The 24,195-nt window shown below is 36.3% G+C and overlaps 1 protein-coding gene across 3 annotated transcripts in view; it reads left to right on the forward strand.

The window, feature by feature from the left end:
- Positions 1-3,044: 3,044 nt before the first annotated feature.
- CCDC148 (coiled-coil domain containing 148) overlaps positions 3,045-24,195 on the forward strand; it is an 85,853-nt gene continuing 64,702 nt past the window's right edge. For 2 of the 3 annotated variants that reach the window (XM_085304321.1, XM_085304323.1), the window contains exons 1-3: positions 3,045-3,071; positions 16,577-16,645; positions 19,095-19,210. In XM_085304321.1, coding sequence (XP_085160447.1) covers positions 16,591-16,645; positions 19,095-19,210 — 171 coding nt within the window. In that variant the 5' untranslated portion in view covers positions 3,045-3,071; positions 16,577-16,590. Of the gene's footprint in view, positions 3,072-15,718; positions 15,735-16,576; positions 16,646-19,094; positions 19,211-24,195 lie in introns of those variants that run through there. The other variant, XM_085304322.1, reaches the window with a different exon arrangement.

Below are 24,195 nucleotides of genomic sequence, written 5' to 3' on the forward strand. Positions count from 1 at the left end.
GGCTCCGCCGCTGCTCTCCCGGCGCGGCCGCTCGCGTTTCGTCGCGCGTGTCGCCTCCGCGGCCCTCGAGTGCTGGGGAGCGACCGTCGCCGCCGGCCCGCGCCCTGGCGGCTCTCGCCCGCGGAGCGGGGGCCCGGGGCAAGGCGGCGCTGCGCCCGAGGCAGCCGGGGCTGGCACGGTTGTCTTGCGGCGAGACAGGCTGGTAACACGGAGCAATGCAGGATGCGTAAGCCGTAGGGGTGCTCAGCAAGGGCGAATTCCGGGTATTTCTTAAAGATAACAAAAATACGCAGTGTAGKGTTCTGAAAAATTCCTTCCCTTTTGAACTTCTGCTGCTAGCCTAACCCTAATTACGGCATCAGGAATTATATCTGGAGAGAAGAAATATATTCTCACTCTTTCATGAAAAAAAACTTAAGACTTTGTATATAGATTTGAGAGAAACTTGACAAATATCACATCTCCTTGCTTTTTAAGTGATATGACTGTCCAAAGCACAAAACCTCTGACTGATACCATTTCCTTTTTTCCTAGTCTGCTGATCTTGCATAGTGCACCTTTATTGACCAATGCAATACTGACACTGCAAACAGCTAAAAGAAGCCAAGACCAAATTGCTACTTAGCCTACCCAGAAATGCATATATTCGTGTTTGACTCTACCATGCAYTTGCCCTTTCACCATATCCTGATGCTTGTCTAGTGCACTAAGAAGGCTCCAGTACTGGCTGTGATATTCTCTTGTAGGTGAGCTTGGATTCAGGATATAATTTAGGAAGCAACTCAGATAGCTGTACTGGTTTAAAAAGTCACCTCATTCAACCTCTGCCCCTGATGATTTGCATAGGAATCCAGCTCAAAAATAACTATTTAAGTGCATATGCAATGGGATGCACAATGTTGTAGGTTGGCATAGGAGTGTGTGGCAGCTTTCAAGTGGTTTAATCAGTCCTGCCACCGCGTGTAGAGCTGCAGCCTTATTTGCCTTCTGTTCAGAAAGGAACTGAAATTAAGAAGTGAGAGGTAACTCAATGTGGAAAGTTGCCTACCAACTCAAAATGCATATATTCCCTTAATTTCTGACTTGGAACGTAATCTGCTACCCTTGGAAAATATTTATGTCACAGCTGTAACTACAATACAGTTGTTTGTCAAACCTTTTCCACTTGGAATTTGTAAATAGGGGTCTTGATTCCTCACTGCCCTGAAAATCTCATTATCYACATTGTGTTAAGTGGATATAAAATGCTACCAAACCAGAATGGTGGCCTACTTCTAGAAGATAGGAAACATGAATCAAGAGGAATAATAGGCAAAGCTTCGTAAAACAAAGAGAAACAAGGGTGAAATAAGGTAAGCAGTGAAAGAAGAGAAAAGGAGGAGAACAAGAAAATAAGAAAAATAGAACGTGAAATTGGAAGACACAGACCTAGAAGAAAGGGAAGAGAAAGTGAAGAACCTGTGAGATGAACAGCTTTCATTATTTGCATACATGCTTCTACTAAAGGTGTACTGGATTATTTAAGTCAATTTTGAATYAGTCTAAACTGGTTTGAACCTGTAATTTGGATATTATTACATTGGCTTAGCTTCCACAGATAACAGCTTTTAGAAGAAGAAGCTTACTTGCCTGCCCTTGCAAACTGAATTATATTGAATGTTCATGTTGTGAATACAGAAGGCACAGATTATTGGCAGGATATGAAAGGTGGCATCATGCCATCTCTAGGCTGTCCAGATTCTGGGTAGTTCCAGGTGGACAGCTGTAACCTTCAACACTATTTGGAACAGACTGTTCCAAGTGCCCTGCATCCCTGCAGAGCCATGCCTTGTGAGTTCATTCCAAGTTTGCAGCTGGGGTAAGATGAGATTTCTTTAAATGTCTTTAAGTCATGCAGTTAAGATTGTTTTCTCCAACCCACTAAAGAATAATAAGGTGATCTTGAGGTGGTTTGTTTTGGCACAAAGAATTAAAAATAATATTTTGAGGTCCTGTCAGATTTGCAAGTATATTGAATGACTGTCACTGTAGATTAGAAGTTTTGTTCAATCTTGTATTAGATGTTCAAAGCTTTTTGTTTGTTTTAGCACCTAGAGAAGCCTCTACGTTGTCTAATTTGACTCCTGTGTTTCACGGCTCATCAATTCCCACCCATTTATCTCTGAGCCCAATATCGATAAAATATGTTATAAAAAGGCACCCAATTTCAACTTGAAGATGGAAAGAGCTACATAATGTAGTGATTTTTTTGATAACTAATTCCAATAGCTAATAATATCCTTTGTTAAATAAGTTCATGAATTTTAGCATCAGCAAMAAATGAGTACTGTTTTTGTTTGTTTACCTTCTTCAGGATATGACTTGAGAGTAAGATGATCTTTACTTTTCAATTCTCAGTATCATTTGGAAAGCACTGATTCCATTATGTCTGCCAATCTTTAAAAATCTGATAGTATGTTCTCCTTCTGAACCTTCCTGATTTCTTATGAGTCTTAAATCTGATCTCTTAAGAGGATTCTGCTCATTTTCCAGCATTTTAGATGAGCAATTTAGTTAACAGTATTTGCTGGTTGTTTTGCTGCTGTTGCTGTGCTCCTTCAGTCTTTCAAGTCGTTAATGTGTTTTTCTGCTTCATTTGATCTATTCTGAAATTAATCCAAGTTGGAGTCTAGGGTTTTGTTTTGTTTTTKGGGKTTTTTTTTCCACAGATGTTCACAGTCCTCATGCCTAGCTTTAACTCTAGCTATTATTTCTCTATTTGCAAGATTACCTGGGTTTTTTCRTTTGGTATAAGCACACAGGTACTGCTGTAGCTGTGGTTAAGGAAGCAGGAACTGCAGATGCAGAAGGCTCATTCCTAGGAAACATAGGATTATGAAGATAAATATCAGTCACAAAATCAGTGCTGCCTTTTGACACCCTCCCCCCAACTGTGCATTCATATCTGTTTTATCTGTAATCTCTTACAGGTGCTGAAATTACAAAGGTTTGAAGAAAAATGTGATTGGAGGGAGAGTGACACTCAYGGCAGGCTAGCTAAACAAATGAGCAGCTGTTTAGCATTCACAAGGGTAATTATTTAGACATGTGTGGTTTTTTTCCTCATTAAAACCTACAATTTGATTTCAAAAGTTATTTCAAACCATTATGTTGATGTCACAGTAACTCTGTCAGTCATGATACAATTGATTTGGGTAATTTGTTAACCATAACTTCATTGGTTTAAAAAGCAGTAAATGTTCTCTTTTTTTTATTGTTGAATTGGGGAGAGATTACAGCTAATAGGTGTATTTATGAAGTCTAATATAGTAGAATAGATTGATATTTTGCTGTTTCAGGGAGCATTTTTACAGAATTGCTAACAGTTTCAGACAGCAGAATACARAATTATTGTTCTAGCATGGATATAGGTTTTATTTGGTTTCTGTGTTTCTCTCTCCCCATAAAAAATTAAATACAAGGAAAACCATTTGGATGCTGCCAAGTTATTTGCATTTTCATCATTTTTTCCTTCTGTGACTTTGAAGCATCAAGTATGAGGAACTGAATCTAAATCCTGCAAAGTGCTCAGAGTGATCACCAGAAGTCTGATTACACAGCCACTTTAATCTGGCCCAAGCCCAGCTGCAAAGGAAAGGGACAATTCTACCCTGTCATATCTCTCTAGCTTTTCTTGTGCTGGCAACCATGCTCTTAAAAAAAAAAAAAAAAAAAAAAAAAAAGTTTGATCAGTTTTCTCATACAGTGCCCTATTTTTACTTTTAATGCCTCTACTGCGATGTATGTAAGTTGCTAAGAACAGAGGGACCTTGTCTTTGGTAGCAGCCAACGTAAAATGCTTTACCCTGAATACCTGTTTGAGCAAAGCTGAGGTTGAGGGCTAACAGCTTAGTGGACCACCATATAAACTCACTTGATGAGTTGATTCAGGTTTAAGAAAAAGTAGGGGTTTTTTTTGTTTTGTTTTTGTTTTGTTTTTTTTTTAAATTCTGTATTGGTATAGTGATCCATTTACAGTGTGGCACCATGAATGGTTTTGTTGTTATTGCTGAGAGGTAGTGTACTGCAGTGGGAGGGCATGAAAAATTGACCGGTGATGAGATAACCTTAAATAAGCTTTGCTGCTGAAACCAGCAAATTATGAAAACAGGGCTTCATCATACAGGGTTGGGATTGTTCTTGAATATTACTGCATCTGACAAAATTAGGATGCTTAGCAGCAGCCAAATGGATAATTTGGTGAGGGGATGTGAGAAGTGGAGTGTTCTATAAAGAAAAAAGTGATTAGTAGTTGCTCTGTCTGTGGCTTTTCATGTCTTAAGCTTCTAAGTAGATTCTGTGGAAATTAGCAGCCTATTTAAAATGAAACAAGCATACCAAACCAACAAAAAGACCCCAAAACAAACACCAAAAACAAGCAAAAGCCCTCTGAAGAATGCAGGTGCTGCTCAAACACAGGTGAAGTCCTGCTCCTATTGACTGCTATGATTCTCCAGCTGAACAAAATGTTATGTGTTTCCTTATTCGGGTACATTTGTGGCCTGGATTTTAACAAATTATCTTTCTTACCAGAGTAGGGATGTAGAATTTTGAAGTGAAATCATGAGATCTTTATGAATAGAGAGGCAACAAAGAAAATACATGTGCAAGAATAATATGGTTTTCTTTTAAGGACTCTGCAGTTCCAAGGGTTGTGGATGAGAAGTTTTAGACAAACATGTTTTGGTTTTGTAGTGTGATAAGATTCTACGTTAATTTAAAATGGGAATGTACCAAATGCTTCCCTGCACATAGCTCTACACATTTGACTTAGCAGAAATGGCAAAAGCTGTACAAAATGATACTAATGGTCCTGACAAAATAACCTGCAGTGACTTCTAAATTATGTGAATTATCTGCCCCTGTTGCTTGCTGTTTCCTAGACTGCAGAAAAGTGTTTTTATCTGAATAAAGCTATGCTAATRGGAGGAGTTACTTGTTACTGGCAGGCAAAAATCAGGTAGGTGATGTGGAGCCTGATGTTAAGTGCTGAGTTAAAAGGTCCTGCTTCCTCAGCTTCCTCTTCCCCCAAAACAGCTACTAGCCCTGTTTGTGTGGCTTCACCTTAAGCTGCATTTGTGAAGTGATCTGTTAAACTCTGAGAGGACTGTTGCAGAATTTCTTTTTTGTGTGACCTTGAATATGCGACTCACCACAACTGAAAAAGCTGTGGGTTTTGGTAGGATATAATAGAAAAAAGCATCTTGGCCRAGGGAAATAGGACCCATTTACACAGAACTTTATATCCTTGAAGCACTGATGAAGTAGATCTGCAGCCTCATACTGTCTATTTAAATCTATCTATTTATTTATCTGTTTAAACTAAGCTAGCTGACTTCTGCCTGAAGTTGATTAAGGAATGCGTACATGAATTGTTCTGTCAGCAGAACTGTGGGGAGGTGGCCTCCTGCAGGGGGGCAGTGAACTCTTCCACACAGCTTTTTCTTAAAAACAACACTAAGAAAACTAGCAAGAAAATGGTGTATGGGGAAATGCTTTAATCTAAAATACTACATAGAAAGCAAAAACAAAGTTGGGAATATGTGGCAAAAGGTGCTTCATTCTGTAAAATGAAAATGTTCATTCTGTTTCATTCTGTGAAACAAAAACAACAACAAAAAAACAAACTTCCATTTCCTTCCCAGCTTCAAGAAATTTGGGCTTCAGATAGCTAAGGAAAATAGAACTATCTTCGTAACTCTACAGTTTGCAGCACTGGAAATGAAAACACATTGGTTTATCAGAAGGGCAATGGGGCTGTGATTTGCTAATAGTAGCTTAGATATATTATACAGATTTTTTTTAAAACCCAGTCATCTGTAAACAATTTTTCTTTTTTAGTGGCTTGTGGGATTCTACATATTCTGAACTTGTTTAGTTGTCTTCTGTTGAACTTCTGCTGCTGCTTGGTATTGATTATTTTATCATCTGATGATTTAGTAACTGTGATGCCTGTTAAAAGACCCACTGTTCTACTACAGCTCCTTTAAGGCCTTTCTTCCTAAGTATATCCTTCCTTGTAACACTACATGCTTATTCCATTGGCTCTGCATTATTGCACATGAAATCTGTCTTTGAAGTATCTGTAGTACAATGCGTGTCTCCTGTCTCATATTAAAAAGTAATTGCAATTAAATCCTTGCCTGTTGCATAGTTGTAACCTGTTCCCAGAAAAAGGAGGCCTGTCTTTACTCTCTGCAAGAGCAGATTGCCTGTGGCATTACAACTTCACTAATAGTCACTTGCAACTACTGTATATGACAAGACCATTGCCTGTTTGGTTCAGCAAGATACAGATCAAGCACTGTGTATTAAAGGATAGAAACATGCCTACAACAAACCTACAAGTGGCAACTCTTGCTTGTGAGGAGAGGAGGCATCCTGATACTCAGGTATTCTTGGTAGAAAAGCCATTTTAAAGAAGGCAGTTTGTCCCTGGGAAGAAGAAAACCATATTGCTACTGAGGGTGGCAATCAAGCATTAGGCACAGCATGTGACTGTAGGTCTTTCCATACCACAGACCTAAGGGGACTTCTCTTAGGTAGAGGTATGCAATCAGTTTCCTGTATTGTTACTCCGTGACTGTAAAATGCCTCTTCAGAGGAACATAAGGTCAGGCTACATAGAGAGGCCACATCAGGGTCGTCATCTAGTAGCCACCTGTGCCATCATTGATCTAGAGTGCTTCATCATCACTTTCCAAAATGAGCCACCTGAGGGCCAAGCCTTCTGCTGGCATTGGTTCACTACTACCTTGCTGAGTGGTCCGTCCCCAGACGGCGTTGCGTAACTAGCTGAGCTATTTCCTGCCCCTCTTCTCCCTTTTTTGCCAACTCCTGTGGCAGAAGTCACACCACAATCTGATGCTTCAGGTGGCCAGGCTTCCTTTTTCTTAAAGGTACTGGTAGTCCTCCATTCGAGTAGCAGCCTTGTGTCTCTGTCCCTCTGAGAACCTCTGCTGGAGCCTCCAATTTGCTCTAAAAATTGTATACACAGATTTTTTTCTTTTGCATTTTGGAATGAATTGTATGGCTAATCTGACAGTATCTGAATTAACTGTGCTGTGTTTTAATACAAGTTTAGTCTATAGTGTTGTGCCTTGAACAGTACAGGGAGCCTCCTGTTACAGAGAATGTATAGATGTCTTTTTTCCTTGAGCTACCAATGTGATTGCTTTATTTATTTATTTTATCATCAAGTTAGATGTTTTAGTCATGTAGAAGCAAAAAGAGTTTCTCTGATTCATATTAGCAGTTAGAAAGCAGATCAAATTTTGGACCTGTAGCATGATTTGGTTAGTGCTCTAAACCAAAAAAAAAAAAAAAAAAAACTAAGCAGGGACATTACTTGCCTTAATACTTTTCTGTATTGTTATCTGGTTTCCTTGTTCATATAAACTGCATCTTTTCTATCTTGAAAAAAAAAGTATACTATCAGTTTTATGTGGGTGGCTGAAATGCTTGGTTCAAAACTGGTGAACTTTAAGAGAWAGTTAAATTGCAATATTTTGTTACACTTGTACCGATTTCTTGATAGGGTCTCAAGCTATTGCTTTGGCTTTGTTTTATGCTATTAGAAAGTGTCAAGGCAAAGCCAAGATACTTTTTTGTAATGCAGGAAATGCTTTTTTCTATGGCAGTTTTATATTACAGTGTCTTTACTTCTCTTGTCCTAAATGAATAATGTAGATTTAAGCATTTTATCTGATGGATGCTAGAACAGGAGAGTGATAAGTTTTTCAGTGCAGCATTACAAAAAAATGTTTTCCATATAGGCTAGTGAATCAGCAAATACACTTTGATTCAGGCAATTAAAGGTCAATTTATCRTACATTTCCTTTAATAAAGGAGAAGATTGTGGGATGCTATAATGCAGAACTGTAGGACATGTTAATAGCCTATAGTAAARTCTTTAATGAATATATTGAAGTGTATTGTTTATTTTGTAAGTTTTTTTAATACATTAATGAATTTGAAGTCAGAGGAAGCATTTATTTAATATATTAAAAAACCYTCAGTTTTGCAAACTTCTTATGTTCAAATCAAAAAGCACATTGGGATTTTTGCCTTTGAATCAGTAAAGCAGGGTTTTGTCCAGGATTGCCCAGCAATGTGCCAGGAGTGAACTACTGAAACCATGACTTGTCAGTGTTTTCTCCTTTTACCATCTATTTCCATTAGACTTTGAAACTGGCAGCTGTACTGTCTGCAGCTGGCTGACTTGGAAATGTAGAGACCATGGATCTGGTCAGTGAACATTGCTTGTATGGATTCTTCTCAAAAAGCAAAGCAAAAAAACCTGGACAAAACAAAAAGCAAACCAAAAGAACAGAATACTCACTCAAGTCAATATTGCTTGATAGACATGGGTAACTTTAATTCCTACCTTTTTTTTTGTTCTCTTGTCATTTTTTTAAAAAATGACTTCCTTTCTTATATTTGATTGTTGCATTTTTTTTTCTGCATGAAATGGATTTAAAATTTATCTTGAATTTGCCACTTAAAATATTTCAAAGAAATAGAAGGAAAATAATAGTCCTGTTAAAATGTGTGGATTTCCAGATGAGTGTTCCCCCCCCCCAATATAAAAAGAGTATTACATGAAGCTGGTAGTTCTAAATGTTATATAACTTTTGAATTCTTTGAATTCAAAATACTTTGAATTAAGATTTTTTTGGTGAGGATTTAATGAGATTATCATAGACAAAAAGGACCTTGTCTGTTTCTGCAAATGTGCAGTTTTGATATTTGACTTTATTTCAAACAGGTACGTAATTCTTTCTTTAAAGAATGAAAATTTAAATGATACTTAGACAATGGGACTTCTCTAGGAACTGTTTTGACATTGGATGACAAAACTATTGTACAGAATATTTTCTTTCCTGGGGAAAGGATGTTGGACTACTGGTAGCACTTCAAGATTAAAATGTTTTAAATGGGTGTCATTTGCAGATAGTTGAACTAGCAGAAGAGGATGGATGTGATTAAGGGATAAAGTTGTTTTTGTTTGTTGTTTACTCCCTGTCATACAGCTGATTCTCTGTTCCTTTTCCATAAGAATAATCAGGATCACAGAGTTCCAACAACCCCGTGTTAATGTTCCTTTCCTTTGAATGGAAACTCGCAGTAGTCAAGCAATTAACTTTTCCTTTAAGCTTCAGAATCTAGACAGAAACTTCCACAACACATCTACATGTTGTTAAGACATTCAAAAGAGAGGACCCTGAGAACAAGGGACTTGTTCCTGACAAACAKTTTTTGGGGGGGGAAGATGCATCTGTCCAAATACGTAGTCAAACTTCCCATTGTTGTTCTAGTAGAAATTTTAAATGTAGTCAGTGCTTCATTTTTGGTTTTTATATTTGAGTATATATCTACTACTAATTTACCTAAGACACCAACAGAACTGTAACACTCACTATTGTGAAGTTAAGCAAACTTCATTTGCACAAAATACCAGTATGTCTTACACTGTCACTGACTACATTGTTAAAATTGTATTTTGTGTAGATATGATATGGCTTTTTATTGCTGATTTTATATTTAATAATTTGACTCATTTAAATCATGCTCAGAAAATTTTAGATAGGATGTTCGGATGATTAAAAGCCTTCCTGCTCCCTTCTGAGAAATTTTGCTCTTCTGTTGATAACACCGATTTAGCTGAGAGAAAATTGACAAACTCATAGCCTGATTTGCAGAGATTTAGGCATGTAAATGATGTGTTAAATTGAGGCAGTGAAATCTAGGCTCCTTTGAAGTTAATGRTTAAACTCGCTGGGAGTACTCATATGAATAAATTACTCATGCTTGTGGAATTGGGACTTAAGCTGTGTATGAGTCATCACAAACAACAACATGTAACAGAGTGTGGCAGATAGGCTGTGCAGCCTTTGTGTGCTCCAGAAATGCTGACTAACACTTGTCGAGTTTAATTTCTATTTAGATGAAAAGGAATAGGATCTTGCCTTAATTCTTGATATCCCCATATAAAGAATTTCAATCATACCCTACATACAAGCAAGTGCTTAAGATAAGTGCATTTAAGTGTTAGTTGAATTGGGGGCATAATCCTACATTTATCAGGCTGTATTTAGTCATTACCCCCAAAAGAGTTCTGAATTATAGCGAAGAACAGGAACAGAAACAGAGRATTGGTAACACTATGCTTTTAATAAAGGTGTATTCATGGCTGGCTGTAGATGTGGCTGACTTAGCAGTCTTCAGGGGCACGGTGTCCTGTGTCCTACAGGCCTCCTCCATTCCATGTCTGCTTCATCCTTTGTGCCCTTTGTTTCTACCAGGCATCTGGGCTTCTAGCCTGGAGGCTGTATTGAGGTTAGAACAAAGCCTTGAAGCAGTGTGTCTGAGTTCCGGCTTACGCAGACTTTAAAAGTATTGGAAAGGCTTTTAGATGTATCAGTATTAAAGCAGAAGTAAATTTAACTTGTGCTGCTTTTATCATTTGGCTTGATACGTTTTCTACTGAAGATAAAATATGGGTTTCAACAAATCTTGCTCTTTCCAATATCATCTTTACATCTTAATTTTCAGGGTTTTAGAGAAGTCATAATGTTGAATTTGTGCTATCAGAAAATAATTTCCATTTAAAAAGTTGAGATCAAATACAGATGCATGAGATCACTGCAGAAAACAAACACATAAGCAGGAAGGGAATAAGCTCTTATTTAATCACACAAATGCCCTAAAATTACAGAAAAATGTCCAGTAAATTTTTGTTGGTTTGTTTTCCATCAGTTCTATTCCCTCAGATATACTTCCCTGGTTCCTTTTGAAAGGAAAAATGCAAGTATGCGAAGTTTTATTAAAATGCTGACATTTTATCAGAAGCATGTTAGTAGCAAGGAGAGTTATTGACTATTGGACACCAGCTGAATGAGGAAAATCCCCAAACCCAAAGGGATAGCCAGGCTGCTGCTAATCTTACTAATGACTAGTTGTTTTTCAAAAAAGATAATGTATGTTCTATTGTAAAAAGCTCATTATTTCTGACCAAGCACTCAGATTAAGGTGATGGATCCCAATCTGTGTAATGCTTGAGAGCGAAAGTGGGGCTAACACAACAGCCAAGCATGGAACAGTGATGAATGTTTTTGTAGTGTTGTGTAGAGCGATGTGGATACAATGGTTCCAGCCTACTTAAAGTTTTCAGGTATTCCCTATTTTTCATTGGTCAGTTACTTTAATCTTAACATAGATTTGGAAGAGAGTCATTATTTAGTACCCTTTTAAAGGGTATCTATGGAAGTAGGATAGGATAGTAATAAACCAAAACAAGCAGACAGGAGGAAGGCTGGCTTGTCTATAGTGAAGAAAAATAATTTTTTTCTAGTTTTGGTGAGACTAGGTTGTTAGCTCCTTGTGCAGTTATTTTTCTRAAGGTAAATATGTCTTCCTGCCTTCACATCACTTGGCATTTTGAAATATCTTTGTATCTCCGACTTTTTATTTAACCTAACAAAATCTTAACTCTACTAAAGATTTGATGCAGTAATGAGACTGTTAGCTAGTGTCCCCTTTGTCTTTATTTGCAGCTGTAATTCCTTACCCTGACCTCTCTTTAGTTTTAAATTCCGCACTGTTGTATTTTGACCAGGTACAACAGAACTGGAACTCATATTCTGAACTGAGGGGGGAGATGCAGGAGAATAATCAGCTTGGAAATCACAACAGGGATGAGAAGTATGAGTACTGTTGTAGAAAAGTCTGCTCATTCTGCCAAACATGGATACGGATTGCTGATGCTTAGAAAAGATAGTTTACACCCATCTGTGCAATAGTACAACACAGTACTTGCTGCAGAGCTTCCTACTGCAACATTTTTCTTCCTTCTTTTAAAACTTTCCTCCATATCTAGTAATAACCAAATCTGGTGAGTCATCTAATTCTTGGTTTTCCAGCTCAACCACTCCCTTGCCCTTSCCCTGCTACTTAAGTCTTCTGGCTGTGGATGCCATGGTGATAGTATCTTTGGCAAAAATGTCATCCTGTTTATCATTGTGGAGGTGGAAGGTGCTTCATTTGTAGGAAGTTATCAATCTGATTTTGCCATTAGTCACAAATCCTGACCAGTCCTTTCACTCACACATTACTCAAGCAGGATGTAGCTTGATATCTACTCAGTGCTCTTAGATATCTGAGCCAGTCCTATTTTCAGCCTGTCTTTGCTTGCTTTTGTGAACAAATMTGAGTTTAAACTTCTGTGCATCTAAAGTTCCTGGACAAAAACTTGCACTYAACTGCAGACTTTGGAGCATGTTGCAGAATACAGGATGAAAGGAGGATGGCCTTTCCTTGTGCTGTCTGTTAGCTGGGACTTGAGCTGGATTCATTCTGCAGTGTGGGAGCACAGTCATGCTGGCATGGCTGGCCCCACATATTCCAGCAATGTTAGGGCAGACAATCATCCAGGCGTTTTGCTGGAAGGACACAGTGTTATGGGACACAAAGCATTAGCAGCTTTATAGGTACCACTTACCATYAGTAAGCAAAGCATTACATGCCCCATGCTTTGGATCAAAGCTTTGTGTAGTACTGTAGACAAAGTCAGTGCCTCACAATACCATTCTCCTGGGATGCTTCTGGTGTTCCTTTGCTTTAAACACCAACTGCCCTGGGGCTAAACCACAACAACAACAACCACAAAGTGGTTCTTCCCCCTTCCCTCCCTTTTTTTGAGTAATTRGGTAGTGTTTTGGATTAAATGCTCAAATGACACGGATCTCATTTTTGTTTAGGATTCTTGGATCTGATGAGCAGGCACTATTCAAAAACTTTAAAAAGAGATTATACCTTAATACCTACTGATAGGACAGTCATATGGCATGTGGGAATCGCTGCATTTGAGTGTGTAGGGAGCCCCTCAGAGAGGAGATCAGAAAGCTCTTTCTCACCTTCATGCTTATTGATCCCTAAACATTGGCATACAATGTTTAAAAGGAAGGCAGGTTCTTCTCTCTTTTTTGAATGGTACCCAAATTTCCTTGTGGCTGTATACTGAAGAGTAATTAAAACCATTAAATGCTAAAATGTCAGCCTTTTTGAATCTTTTCTTAATCATTTTGGCCCCCAATATTAAATGGATTGACCAAATTCCTAGGCAGTCTATTTGATTCAACTGGATTTTAAGGATGTTAATAAATTGCTTGCTGAAAGTGCTCACAAAAACAAACTTACCACAAATGATAAAAATCATGTGAATATGTAAGTAAATAAGCAAAACCAAACTACTCTTATTCCAAGAAGTATGAATTATTTTGTTTTAAGGAAGAAGTATGTGAACTGAAGTTATTCCACTGTAATCTATGAAGATGACTTATTTTTATTTTATTTTTTTTAAGGCACTGAAGTCTTGCTGGAATTGGGACACATTCTTTAAATACTTTAGAAGAAAAAAGTAGGTATGGGGAAAAATCAGGCAGATATTGAAATATCAGGAATAGTTTATTCATTAGCTCTATGTAGCAGCTCAGGCAGTTGCAAAGCTTTACAAATTAATCATTTTCATCATGAAATTTGAAATCTGGGTTGTAAGCTGTAGTCTTCATTCAATGCAAAATTTTACCTGAGGCTAATAGGAGGCTTACAGTGTGCAGGCTGAGCAAGCACTCCCAGAGTTAATCTACAGCTTTTAATTAAATTTGTCTTATATCTCACTGTAATTGGTTTCCAATTGATTTTAATACTGATTCTGCAACTAGGAGAAACACTAACAAATCTCAGAACTTAATTAGAGCTTTAACATAATGGAAATTATTCTTTTGAAGTTATAAAATGCATCTTATATTTACATGCACGATTTCTAACAGTTGTTTCAACAGCAAAGGGAACAAAGTGCTTAAAGTTGGTGTCAGATATATTGAAATACAAAATCCAGTGGCTTTTGTTAAAAACTAAACTAATTCCCCCACTACTTGCAGTACTTTCTGTGAAATAGATATGCAAGATAAAGTAAGCAATATTTCTGCTACATATAATTTTCCATGGCTGGTGCTTGTAAGAATGAAAATGGAAGTGGCTTTTATGCCCTTTGAATTTGCTGAATCATGGTTCTTCCACTTGGCTGTGCAGACTGAAATCAGCTGGGATTTCCCCAAACTACTGCTTCAAAACCATGTGCTGTAAGAATGCTCCATCAGAGCAGTTTGCCCATATCAATAAAAAGTAACTCCACTGTAATATTGATGAAAATGGACTGTAAAATTGATGATGGAGGCTTAAATGCTCTTTTTAAGGACTAACCTTGTAAAAAGATGTCAGAAAATGCTTTGAGGTAAATTGCATATTTTGTACCGCTGTACTAATATATATTTTTTAAAAATGCTAATGAAGTGTAAGTAGAAAATTATGTGTAAATAATTTTCTGTATAGATTAAACTTTACCATGACAAATAGGCCAAAGTTGCTGCAGATGTGGAAAAATTACCTCATTTGTCTGGATGAATTTGGTCATGTTTTATTGTTACAGCTTAAAACCAAATCATTGCTTTAACTAGAAAAAAATGAGATCAACAAAATGAATGTGCTAACTTTTTCTTTTTTAATTTTTGAAGAGAGAATAAAGTGTGAATTTATTTACAGGCAGCTTTAAGAGTGCAGAATACATATTCACCTTTCAAGAGGGGAAATGAACTTTCTCATGTATTGTTGTATTTTCTTGCTTTTATGTACCTTTAATTTCAGTCTCCAAGATAAGATGATAACCTTCAGTATAGCTTTTCACCAATTAACATTGTCGATAATCTTCACAACAAATCTTTCAGGTTTCCGTCTTTTCCAAGATTCCTTTATTGTTTATGAAGTAAGCACTTAGATGGCATTGAGCATTCACTAATYTTGGTTTGGTGCAAGGGACAGTTTTGTAGTGTTGTTAAATACTATGAAGAGTATGTATCAACAAGAATCATAGACTTGGTAAGGTTGGAAGGGACCTCTGGAGATCATCTAGTCCAACCCTCAGTGTAGCCCATACAGGGATTGAACCCGCAACTTTGGCATTAGCAGCACCACCACGCTCTAACCAACTGAGCTAAGCCTGCCCCCTACAACTGTCACTTGATCAATGATGCTTGGTGTGGCTGTGGGATATACAACGTACAAAACCTGGTGGTCATTAATCTTCTTTGCCTTGTAACTTACACAGTTAACGAAACTTGCACAGAATGAATATAAAACACCGAACCACATGCACAATAGTGTCTGTGTATGCATGTGTGCATGCTGTTACGGTTGTAATTTGTATTTCAGCTATATCTGGCATTTGTTCACAATGATAATGGAAACTTATTCATAGAACTGCTGCTGTCTAGGTCAATTTTTTACATTCTAGCTGTTTTTGATGGTTTTGCAATTCTGTTTTCTGTCATGAAGGATAGCTTTAAATATCAGATGTATTTAAGTGGTGGTGTTTGATACCAGGTATCTTGGTTGAGTCTCACATATTGTTCCCTTTCCCTTACGTTGGCTGCTCTTTCCTTTTCTTCTTGACATGTTGGGCTATCTTTGGAATTTTATGGATAAGCTGGCAAGAACAGCAGACAAGGAACTCCACAAAACACAAATTATCAGATTTCTATGGCCTACTATTTACTATGTTGCTACTTGCTGTGGAATTGGACAAATGCCAAAGCTGAGCYATAGTGGATGGCACTGTGTGGCTAGGAAATTCAGGAAAGGTAAAGCTAGGGTTGAGGGAGAGGGGTTGTGGGGAGACTGAATGAACACAGCTTRCCTATTCTGGCATTACTCAGCTATAATTTCAATTCAGCTAAAACAAAGCTACACACTTGTTTCCAGCTATTGCTTTGCTTTATGTACAAGTCCTGTCAATAGTGCCTGTGCATGGTTAATAAAGGTCRAAGCAAATTTTTAAGATATTAGAGATTTTTAATTATGTTATAGTTCTTWTTACATGTTAAGTATCAAATTTACCTCCAAATATTTTGAATAGTAGCCATGATGCATTCTGCCTGCCTTCGTTGCTCACCAGGAACCAAGCCACTGTTGCTGAAACAACTGACTTGGGTTTATGCAGAGACTCTTAAAGTGAGAGCACAGTGATCTATGCCTGAACCTCAGGCTGTAAACATAAGAAAAGAGGGAGCTTTTCAGGCTTGATTTCTTTAAAAACAAAAACAAACAAACAAACAAACAAACAAAACCCCCCTCTTAACCTTACATTTGGGCCAATGTATTAGTTAAATTCTGAAAAGTACAAAGCAAAGAACAGATAATCTCCTATGTGACAGCATTACAGATTCATGAAAGAAAAAATATTTTATTTTATTTTCTTAACTGCTAAATAATGTAAGAGGGTAATGTAATGTTGGTACAAAAAATAACATATAAAACTTTTCTTAAAAAATGAACTTGTTCAATTTCTGTCTAATTATGAGAAATTTTCTGAGAGATAATGTGTCCTGTCTCCTTGAAAAATAATACATAGTTATTGTATATGTATTTTTAGACTACAAACACACTGTTGGTGTTCTTAAAAGATCTGTTTATTTCTCCTCAGGTATTTAAAAAAAAATGAGTGAATCGTACCAGGGAACCTTCTTTATAACTCATAGGATTAATGAAGTAGGTATGTATGCTATTATGGTCAGATTTAATTGTTTCATTACAACTTAGAATAAAACTATAAAATACTCTGTGCAATTAATGCTTACGTATAGAGGCTACTATAGCATTYCAACTCTTGACATGAAAAAATCTTTTCATTATGAGGCATCATCCAGAGCCATTTTGTCAAGCTTTCTGCAGGCATACAGCAAATGAGAATTCTTAGAAGAGGATTTTTTAGGATTCACCTTAGCGTTTTATATGGACCTCTCTGCAAAACCATTTATCAGAAATCACTCCCAGACATCCTGTTTTTAATAGTGAATGAAAAAAAAGTTTCAACTAGTATCTAATGGCAAGTTCTGCTATTAAATATACCTAAAAAGATTGGAAAGAAAAAGCCTGGTTCCACAGGCATTCATTATCCCCTTAAACTCCTTAGCTTATATATTAAGTTAATAATGATTTGTGCACTGCAGCCTTACAGTACTGGGAAAGTTCAAGTGTTTTCATTCAACATTATATATGTATCTCAGGCTTCAGCAAGTGTTTGCTGTAGAAAATCATGAAAAAGTCTTTCAAAATTCTATGTTGTCTGTCTATAATATCTTATATTTTTTTACTTGTGTATATATTTGTGTGTATATTCATTTACACACATACRTATTAGTCCTTCATAAAGGACTAATAGGCTAGGTGGAATAACAGAGTGAATGGTTATTCAAAGGGTTTGGCTACCAAACTTTTGCTGCTTAGAACAGGGAATGTTGTTCCATAGGTTGCCAGTCAATGCTGTAATCCACTTTGGAAAGAAGGGAAAAGCCATATTCACATATCTTGTTAACTTAGATGTGAGGACTTAAATTTAGATTGATAAGTACAAAAAGCCCACATATGAACAAAATTACCTAAGGTCTAAAAACCAGAAGAGAGGAGGCTATTTATACTAGGCTATAGGAGGGATAAAAGGGAGGAAATCTGCAGGTCAGTCTACTGAACACTTTTCAAGTAAGGTATGTAGAAAATAAAAAAGAATTTTTAATATGAGATGAAAACTATCACCTCACTGACATAACACTGTTTTGATGGGATAATTCAATGATGAGAAGATTAATGTGAAAGAACACGTTATTTAGGATTGACATGCAGGAAAAAAATGAAGACTTCCTCTGTATATGAGACATACACTCTTGAGTTCAGAGAGCAGAAACTACAAAGGGAATAYCCATGAAAACTGAAATATGATTACAGGGGAAGACAAACACAGTGCTGTTTTAATGGGAGTCTATTGTAGGTCAGTAAGTCAGGTAAATCTGTTGATTAATATTATAAAGCTATATATCTGAGATTTCCTTAAGCATGTTTCTCTCTTTCTGTTGGCAAATCTTGTTCAGAAAGAATTGGCAGCCTTGGTTTTCTTGATTTGTTCTGATATGGCTACTGGTGTTCTCAGTCCTAGCCCACACAGTTTTAAGTGTATACGTAAGGTGGATTGTGGACTAAAGYCTTGGATTAAAGTAACTGTGAAATGGTGGAACTTGTTATTGGTAAACAAGAGAGAAAAGAAATAAAGACACGTAAACTCAAAGTAGGACTCCACAGTAAATTTGGGGAAACTGTTGTTTAGGAAATATGGCAGTTCCCTGATGATACTTTTTAAAGATACAAGGGATACTTCATGGTTAAAGACTAGCATAGTTAAATCTTTACCAAACTCAAATGGTTTTTTCAGTAAGGCAAAAACAGTCTTTGGGGTAGTTTTGGAAAACAGTCTTTCAACGCTGTCATAATCTTTCAAATACTGATGCTAGGAGTCCAGAAAGTGATCATTATAACCCACACTGTATGCAACAAACTATGATGTTTTCCTTGAAGTTTAGTGCTTTTCTTGTTTTAAGGAAATGCATCATTTTCCGCAGAGCTTACAGAAGTTCAATAGAAAAGTTATGCTAAAGTTATGCTGTTCTTATGGTTGGGGATTTGATCACAAATGTAACTACAATAACTTTGTTTTCAACTGCAACTCATTATGTTTATATGTGAACAGTAATTTTTATAACTTTTAAGGGAAAAAAAAAGATTCCTAATACTCTGTAGATTATAATAAATGTTGGAACAGTCTTCTGATTTGYGAATTAGGAATGCATACATTAAAATGTATATAATTCTGTATTTGAATTAACTAAAACTCCAGAAAACCTAATATAAACTGAATTTTCTTTCAGTTCACTTTTGGAATTGCAACTATAACTGTTTCCAGTGAATTATTCATAAATAAGCAAATAGATAAAGTTTTTTCTATCATTTCTACCAGCAACAGGTCTATTATTCACCAACTACCAATCCTACTGTCATAGAATCTTTTAGGTTTAAAATATACTGATTCTAATTTCTAAGTATACTATTTTCTTTTTATAATTCATACTTTCTGCAGAATTTGAAATGACTTGTATGTTTTATTTGGTAACTAGAAAATCTAATGGTTCCTATGAGAAATGGTCTCTGCAGCCAGAAATTTATTGACTATAAACAGCTATATGAACTTGTCACTGAAGAAAAAAAGGCATCTACTGAAATTCAATTAGAGGTATGTTGTTGGGTTTTTTATTTCTAATGTGAATGATTTTTAAGTACAATAATCGTAATTCTTTTTGCCTCCTCAAGGAATCTGAGAATTTGTGGGAATAACAGCCTGCTATGACAGTTCATGGGGGCAAAAGATAAGGAAATTTAGCAGTTAGTGTTATTTTGACTTGGACACTTTAATGTACAAGTGTAGAATTTCTTTAAGTCAGAGATGCAAGATATGTATGGCATCTGCTTCCTAAAAGGACAGGAAAAGCCTATAGTGAAGTGCTTTGAGCAAATTTATCCAAATTTGTTACATAATCAATTCAAGATTGATCATAATCAATTCATACTGAGGGTATGAAGAACTTAAAGGAATGAATGGGAAAAGGGGCTGATCCAGAAAAAAAGCAAGCCAAATAATATAGATATAAAGTGAGGACTTCCAAAAGTCAAGCTGAGTTAGGTCTTGAAAAGAAAATTAAAAAGGTTTCATAAACGTATTGTGTAAATGTATGGCCAGGCAGTTAGAAAGGGATAAATGGCTGTCATATGGCCCAAAGGGTAAGTAAAAAGGTAGTCTTTTTATTATTAATTTAATGAAAATACCACCTCTACTCTTACCAAGGATAGTGATTTATAATGTGTGGACAAAACAGTGTGTCTAATAGAAATTAGTGTGAAATAAGCAAAACTCAGTGCTGTCAAACTGGAAAGAAGACTGAATACCAGATTTTCTCTATCCAGTAATGCAGTTTCACATAGTATCTTCTGTAAATCTGACCTCAGACTTTTAAAACAAGCAGTCTAGGTAATGATAGACCCAAAGTCTTAACTTGGTGATGGGCAAAGTAATTAGAATACAAAAGAGAAGGTTCTGTAAAAGCAAGAAGGTAAGTGAAAAGCGAGTCTCTAAATATGGATGAGACCTGGGTGAACACTGATAGCTCTCCAGACTCCCTGTTTTCATTAGGTTTATGCCAACCTACTATGATAGAAGGAGAAGAAGGAACTAGTATTACAGAAAATATAAAGAAAGAGTTGGCAAGATGGAGATATAGGTTAGACTTGGCTAATTCTAGACTACTCTTTAGGTAATATAATAATGAGTCATATGAAACACTGGATAATATAAAAAATGCTAAAAGAAAACCACAAAAGAAAACCTAAAGGAGTAAAGAAATGTTAAAGTATTTTGAGTGCAATATTAAACTTAYTAATGTTAATATGTATTTCCATAACAAATAAATGAAATCTGACAACTTGATACCAGAACTAACAGATAAACAGCACATGTATTGATCAGTAGCAGTTTGTATTGCTTTAAACTAGCTCTAGGCAGGTGAAAACTGGGTAGTAATAACAGCTTGTGCAGAAAAAAACAGTTACAAGAATACAAATTATTTGTTGTTCTTTTCTGCCAAAAACCTAAAGGGACTTCAGAGTGAAATCTTATTTTGTTTCCTTCTTATTCCTTTCCTTCAAGAATTTCCCCCCTTTTTATTTAACATAATGCTAGAATCATATCACTGCTTTGAAAAGAGACCTTATAAAAAAAATTATTCTTCTAAAAGTTTATTGCTTTTGCATGGACAAGAACAAAAATGTAGTTTTTCACAATAGCAAGCAAGATCTTACTTCAAATGTACAGGATATAAGCCTGCTAATGATCAAGATGTCACTTCTTTAGGTCATGTTTAAAAGCAGAACTGCTTCCTACAACACACTGTCATGTCACCTGTCAGTTGCCTGCATGTGATTTGGATTGCAGTTTATCTTTGCTAGTAATATAGTCAGCAGAGTTGGGTTTGTCTTGGTTTATTATCTTAGGTTCAGTGCTGCATAAATGCAACTGTTCTGTTTCCCGAAGCACATGTGTTTAGGAAACAGTTTAGCTTTCATGCTAACCTGGTAAGTTGTGTTGGACCTCGGCAGATTGCATGGAGCCATTCAAGTGCCTTCGTGGCACACTTCTGGCACTAGGAAAAACTCTCCCCAGTGTACCTTTTCTGGCTTCTGATATGCTGTTGCATTGTAGATTCCAGCAAGATTCACCAGCTGCTGTGTAACACTATGCAAAGAGCAATCAGAGTAGGTCTGTCYTGCGAGCTCCGAGACCCACGGAACTGGGGAATGCAGAGTGGCTCTGGCAGCAGTCACATTGGGTCTAGTAAAGAATGGTCCTGAACTGAAGCTAGAAAGTCCTCCTAACTTGATGTAGCTGTTTAGAGGTGATGTGCTTGGGTGTCTTTTATCTTATATTCCAGTGTTGCCTCTCTGAATATGTATTTCCTGGGTTATACCAGTATCTGTTACAAAGAACACCGAAGAATTGACTTTTTTATTTTATTTTATTTTTTGTGCTAGTTTGAGCAGGGAAAGGGGATGTTTTGTTGCTGCCAACAATACCTAGAAATCATTAGGGGAAACTTGGAATAATTCTATGAACTAGATTCTTAAATAGCRAACACAAACGCGTGAGAAGACTGTGGCTCACCTTAGTTCCCATCTAGCTGTATGTTATATGTTTGTTTCTGCTTTTGTAACAGGCAGAAAATAACATGTTTTAATTTCTACACATTTTATTCAGAAAAGAAATTTTTAGAAACCTTTTCATAATGAGTTTAAGTTTTTTCCATGCAACCTATTATACACTATTAAGCCACAATGGAATTTGAACTGTTGCACTTGCTATTTTTAACAGCATGGTTGAGAAGTGGAAGTTCTTACACTAGACTGCTTAAGTGTATGTTGCAACTACTTGCTGGGGAGGAGAAGGTGGGTAGGAATAAACAATTTTCATTCTTAGATCTGTGAGTATGTCCAGATGTAGTTTTTATATTTGTAATTGTAAGAACTGCACTTTTAAAAAAAGTACTATTTCTGAAGGAGAGTATATGTCCAGCTGTCAGCTGTYGTATTTAGGAAGAAACTACCTTTTAAGCATTTTTTTTTTTTTTAATCTTGGGAAATAAACATGGATGCATGAGAAGGCCTCCAATCTCTCCTTGCAGAGCATGTGTTGCTGGCTCTTTGTTTTCCTTTTCCAGTTTGGAAGTGGAATAAAATGTTGATTCAGACATTATCCAGAGTCATAACTCCCTGTGAAGGTGGAACTGCTTTTAGTATACAACTGTTTCACTGATGAGTGTTACATGATTAAAAAAAAAGGGGGGGGGTGTCACAAAAATAAATAATTTTTGAAGAAATTGACACTGACACACATTCAGCTGAAGCTTTTCCTTCAGGTTAGGACACAAAATAGAAGAGAATTGATCCATTTGAAATAGATCATCTCCTCCGGCGGTAGTGTTACTTGAATGCTTTTAGAAAACTGCAACTCCAGAGTAAGGATAACAGGTTTTGTATGCTTAGCCTGTGCTAAAATGGCCATTTATTGTCTCTCCAGTCCTTGGCCATTCATCTGCACAGTTAGTCTTGTGGACAGTCTTTGGTACGGTAGACAATGCTGAAGAATATATAAACTATGGAGAAGGCACACAATGCAAAGATTAAGATCTTCCTGTGTAAATGACCAAGTGACCTGATCAGATGGTGCCTTCGGCTTGTACAGGATCTGATTCAGAATCCTTATTCAGACAGGATTGCAAAGAGTTTAAAGGGAAACTTGCTAAATAAACATGAGTTTAAGGTAAAGTTCTACATTGAATAAATGTCAATTCATTTAAATTCCTTTTGAAAATGTGTTCAGAAGTTTAATAACAGTAATTATTAAACTAAATATATTGGTTAGGAACATAGTCATATTTTTTGTGCTGTATTCTGATGCTGTTTAGTAAATCTTAGTAAGTGGAATATATATGGTACCTATAAGCATACCTTATTAGTAGACAATACTGTCCCAAAGGCCTGGTGACAAAAAAGGAGTTTTCTCCTGCAACTTCTCTTTTTCTATTAACAAAGAAAGGTGACACTGAATATACCTATAAAATACATAAAATATAAAAAAGTACTTATTTTCTTTATAATATTACTTCCTTTAATTCATGCAGGTATCATTAATCAAAAGCTCTGGCAAATACTGTTTCTTCATTGATTGGCAGTACAAAATTCTGCTGAATTCATTCAAACTTTAAACTAACTTTTTTTGTCATCTGTCTTCTGGTATTTCACTTTTTTTCAAGTCTTCTCCAATACAGTAGGTAGCAAAACACATATACTGAAAGCCCCACAGTGAATAAAATGTGTTCTCCCCTGCTACCTTTTTCGTGTTGATTTAAGTAATCCAGTTTTTGAAATGCTAGGTTACTCCTCCTTTGATGTGGAATTAAATAAATAGATGATAAATCAGTTGTTTACCATGTAAAGAAAAATACCGAGCATGTACAAAGAAACTAGTATTGTAGCAGTTATACATAAATGTCATTTTTGTCGCTGTAAAATAATTTCAAAAGCGTATGTACGAGATATACAATCTACTTCATCTTTTATTTCTCATCATGGAATTGATTTGTAGAGATATGGATTTTTTTCTTACTTGAAGAATACTAGTGAAGTAGGTTTGCTGTACTCTACTGAAAGCACAATGGATTAATTTTACTTTTTGAGTGCTGGTTAGACAACTACATCCTAGTTATAGCTTTTCTTTAAGTGACTGGCTTTAATTCTGGCTTTAGTTTTATTTATAAAATGGAATGGGGGTTAGAAGGCAATCAGGAATCAAAATGGAGTGTAAGATCTATTAATCTTTAACTCAYAGTCTTTTGGTTCTGAACTTGAAAAATTTTTCTGATGTGGAATGCTAATTTCATAGTTGCCTCCTTTTTTTTTTTTTTTTTTCTTCCCCCTCAACTYGAGATAAAACTTATTTGGATTCCTAAAGATAAAGTGACAGGAGGTCTAGGTGATTGTTGTTGACAATTCTTGTCTTTGAGACCTATGTACAGAACAAGCAGGCCATAGTGGCCGACCAGCTGTTTCATCTAGCATGATGCCCCTACCTGAAAGAAGTCATTGTGACTGAGCTGGGTCCAAAGATGGTGG

Source organism: Rhea americana, unplaced genomic scaffold (assembly GCF_003343005.1).
Source record: "Rhea americana isolate MKP2758 unplaced genomic scaffold, rheAme1 scaffold_206, whole genome shotgun sequence".
NCBI lineage: Eukaryota > Metazoa > Chordata > Aves > Rheiformes > Rheidae > Rhea > Rhea americana.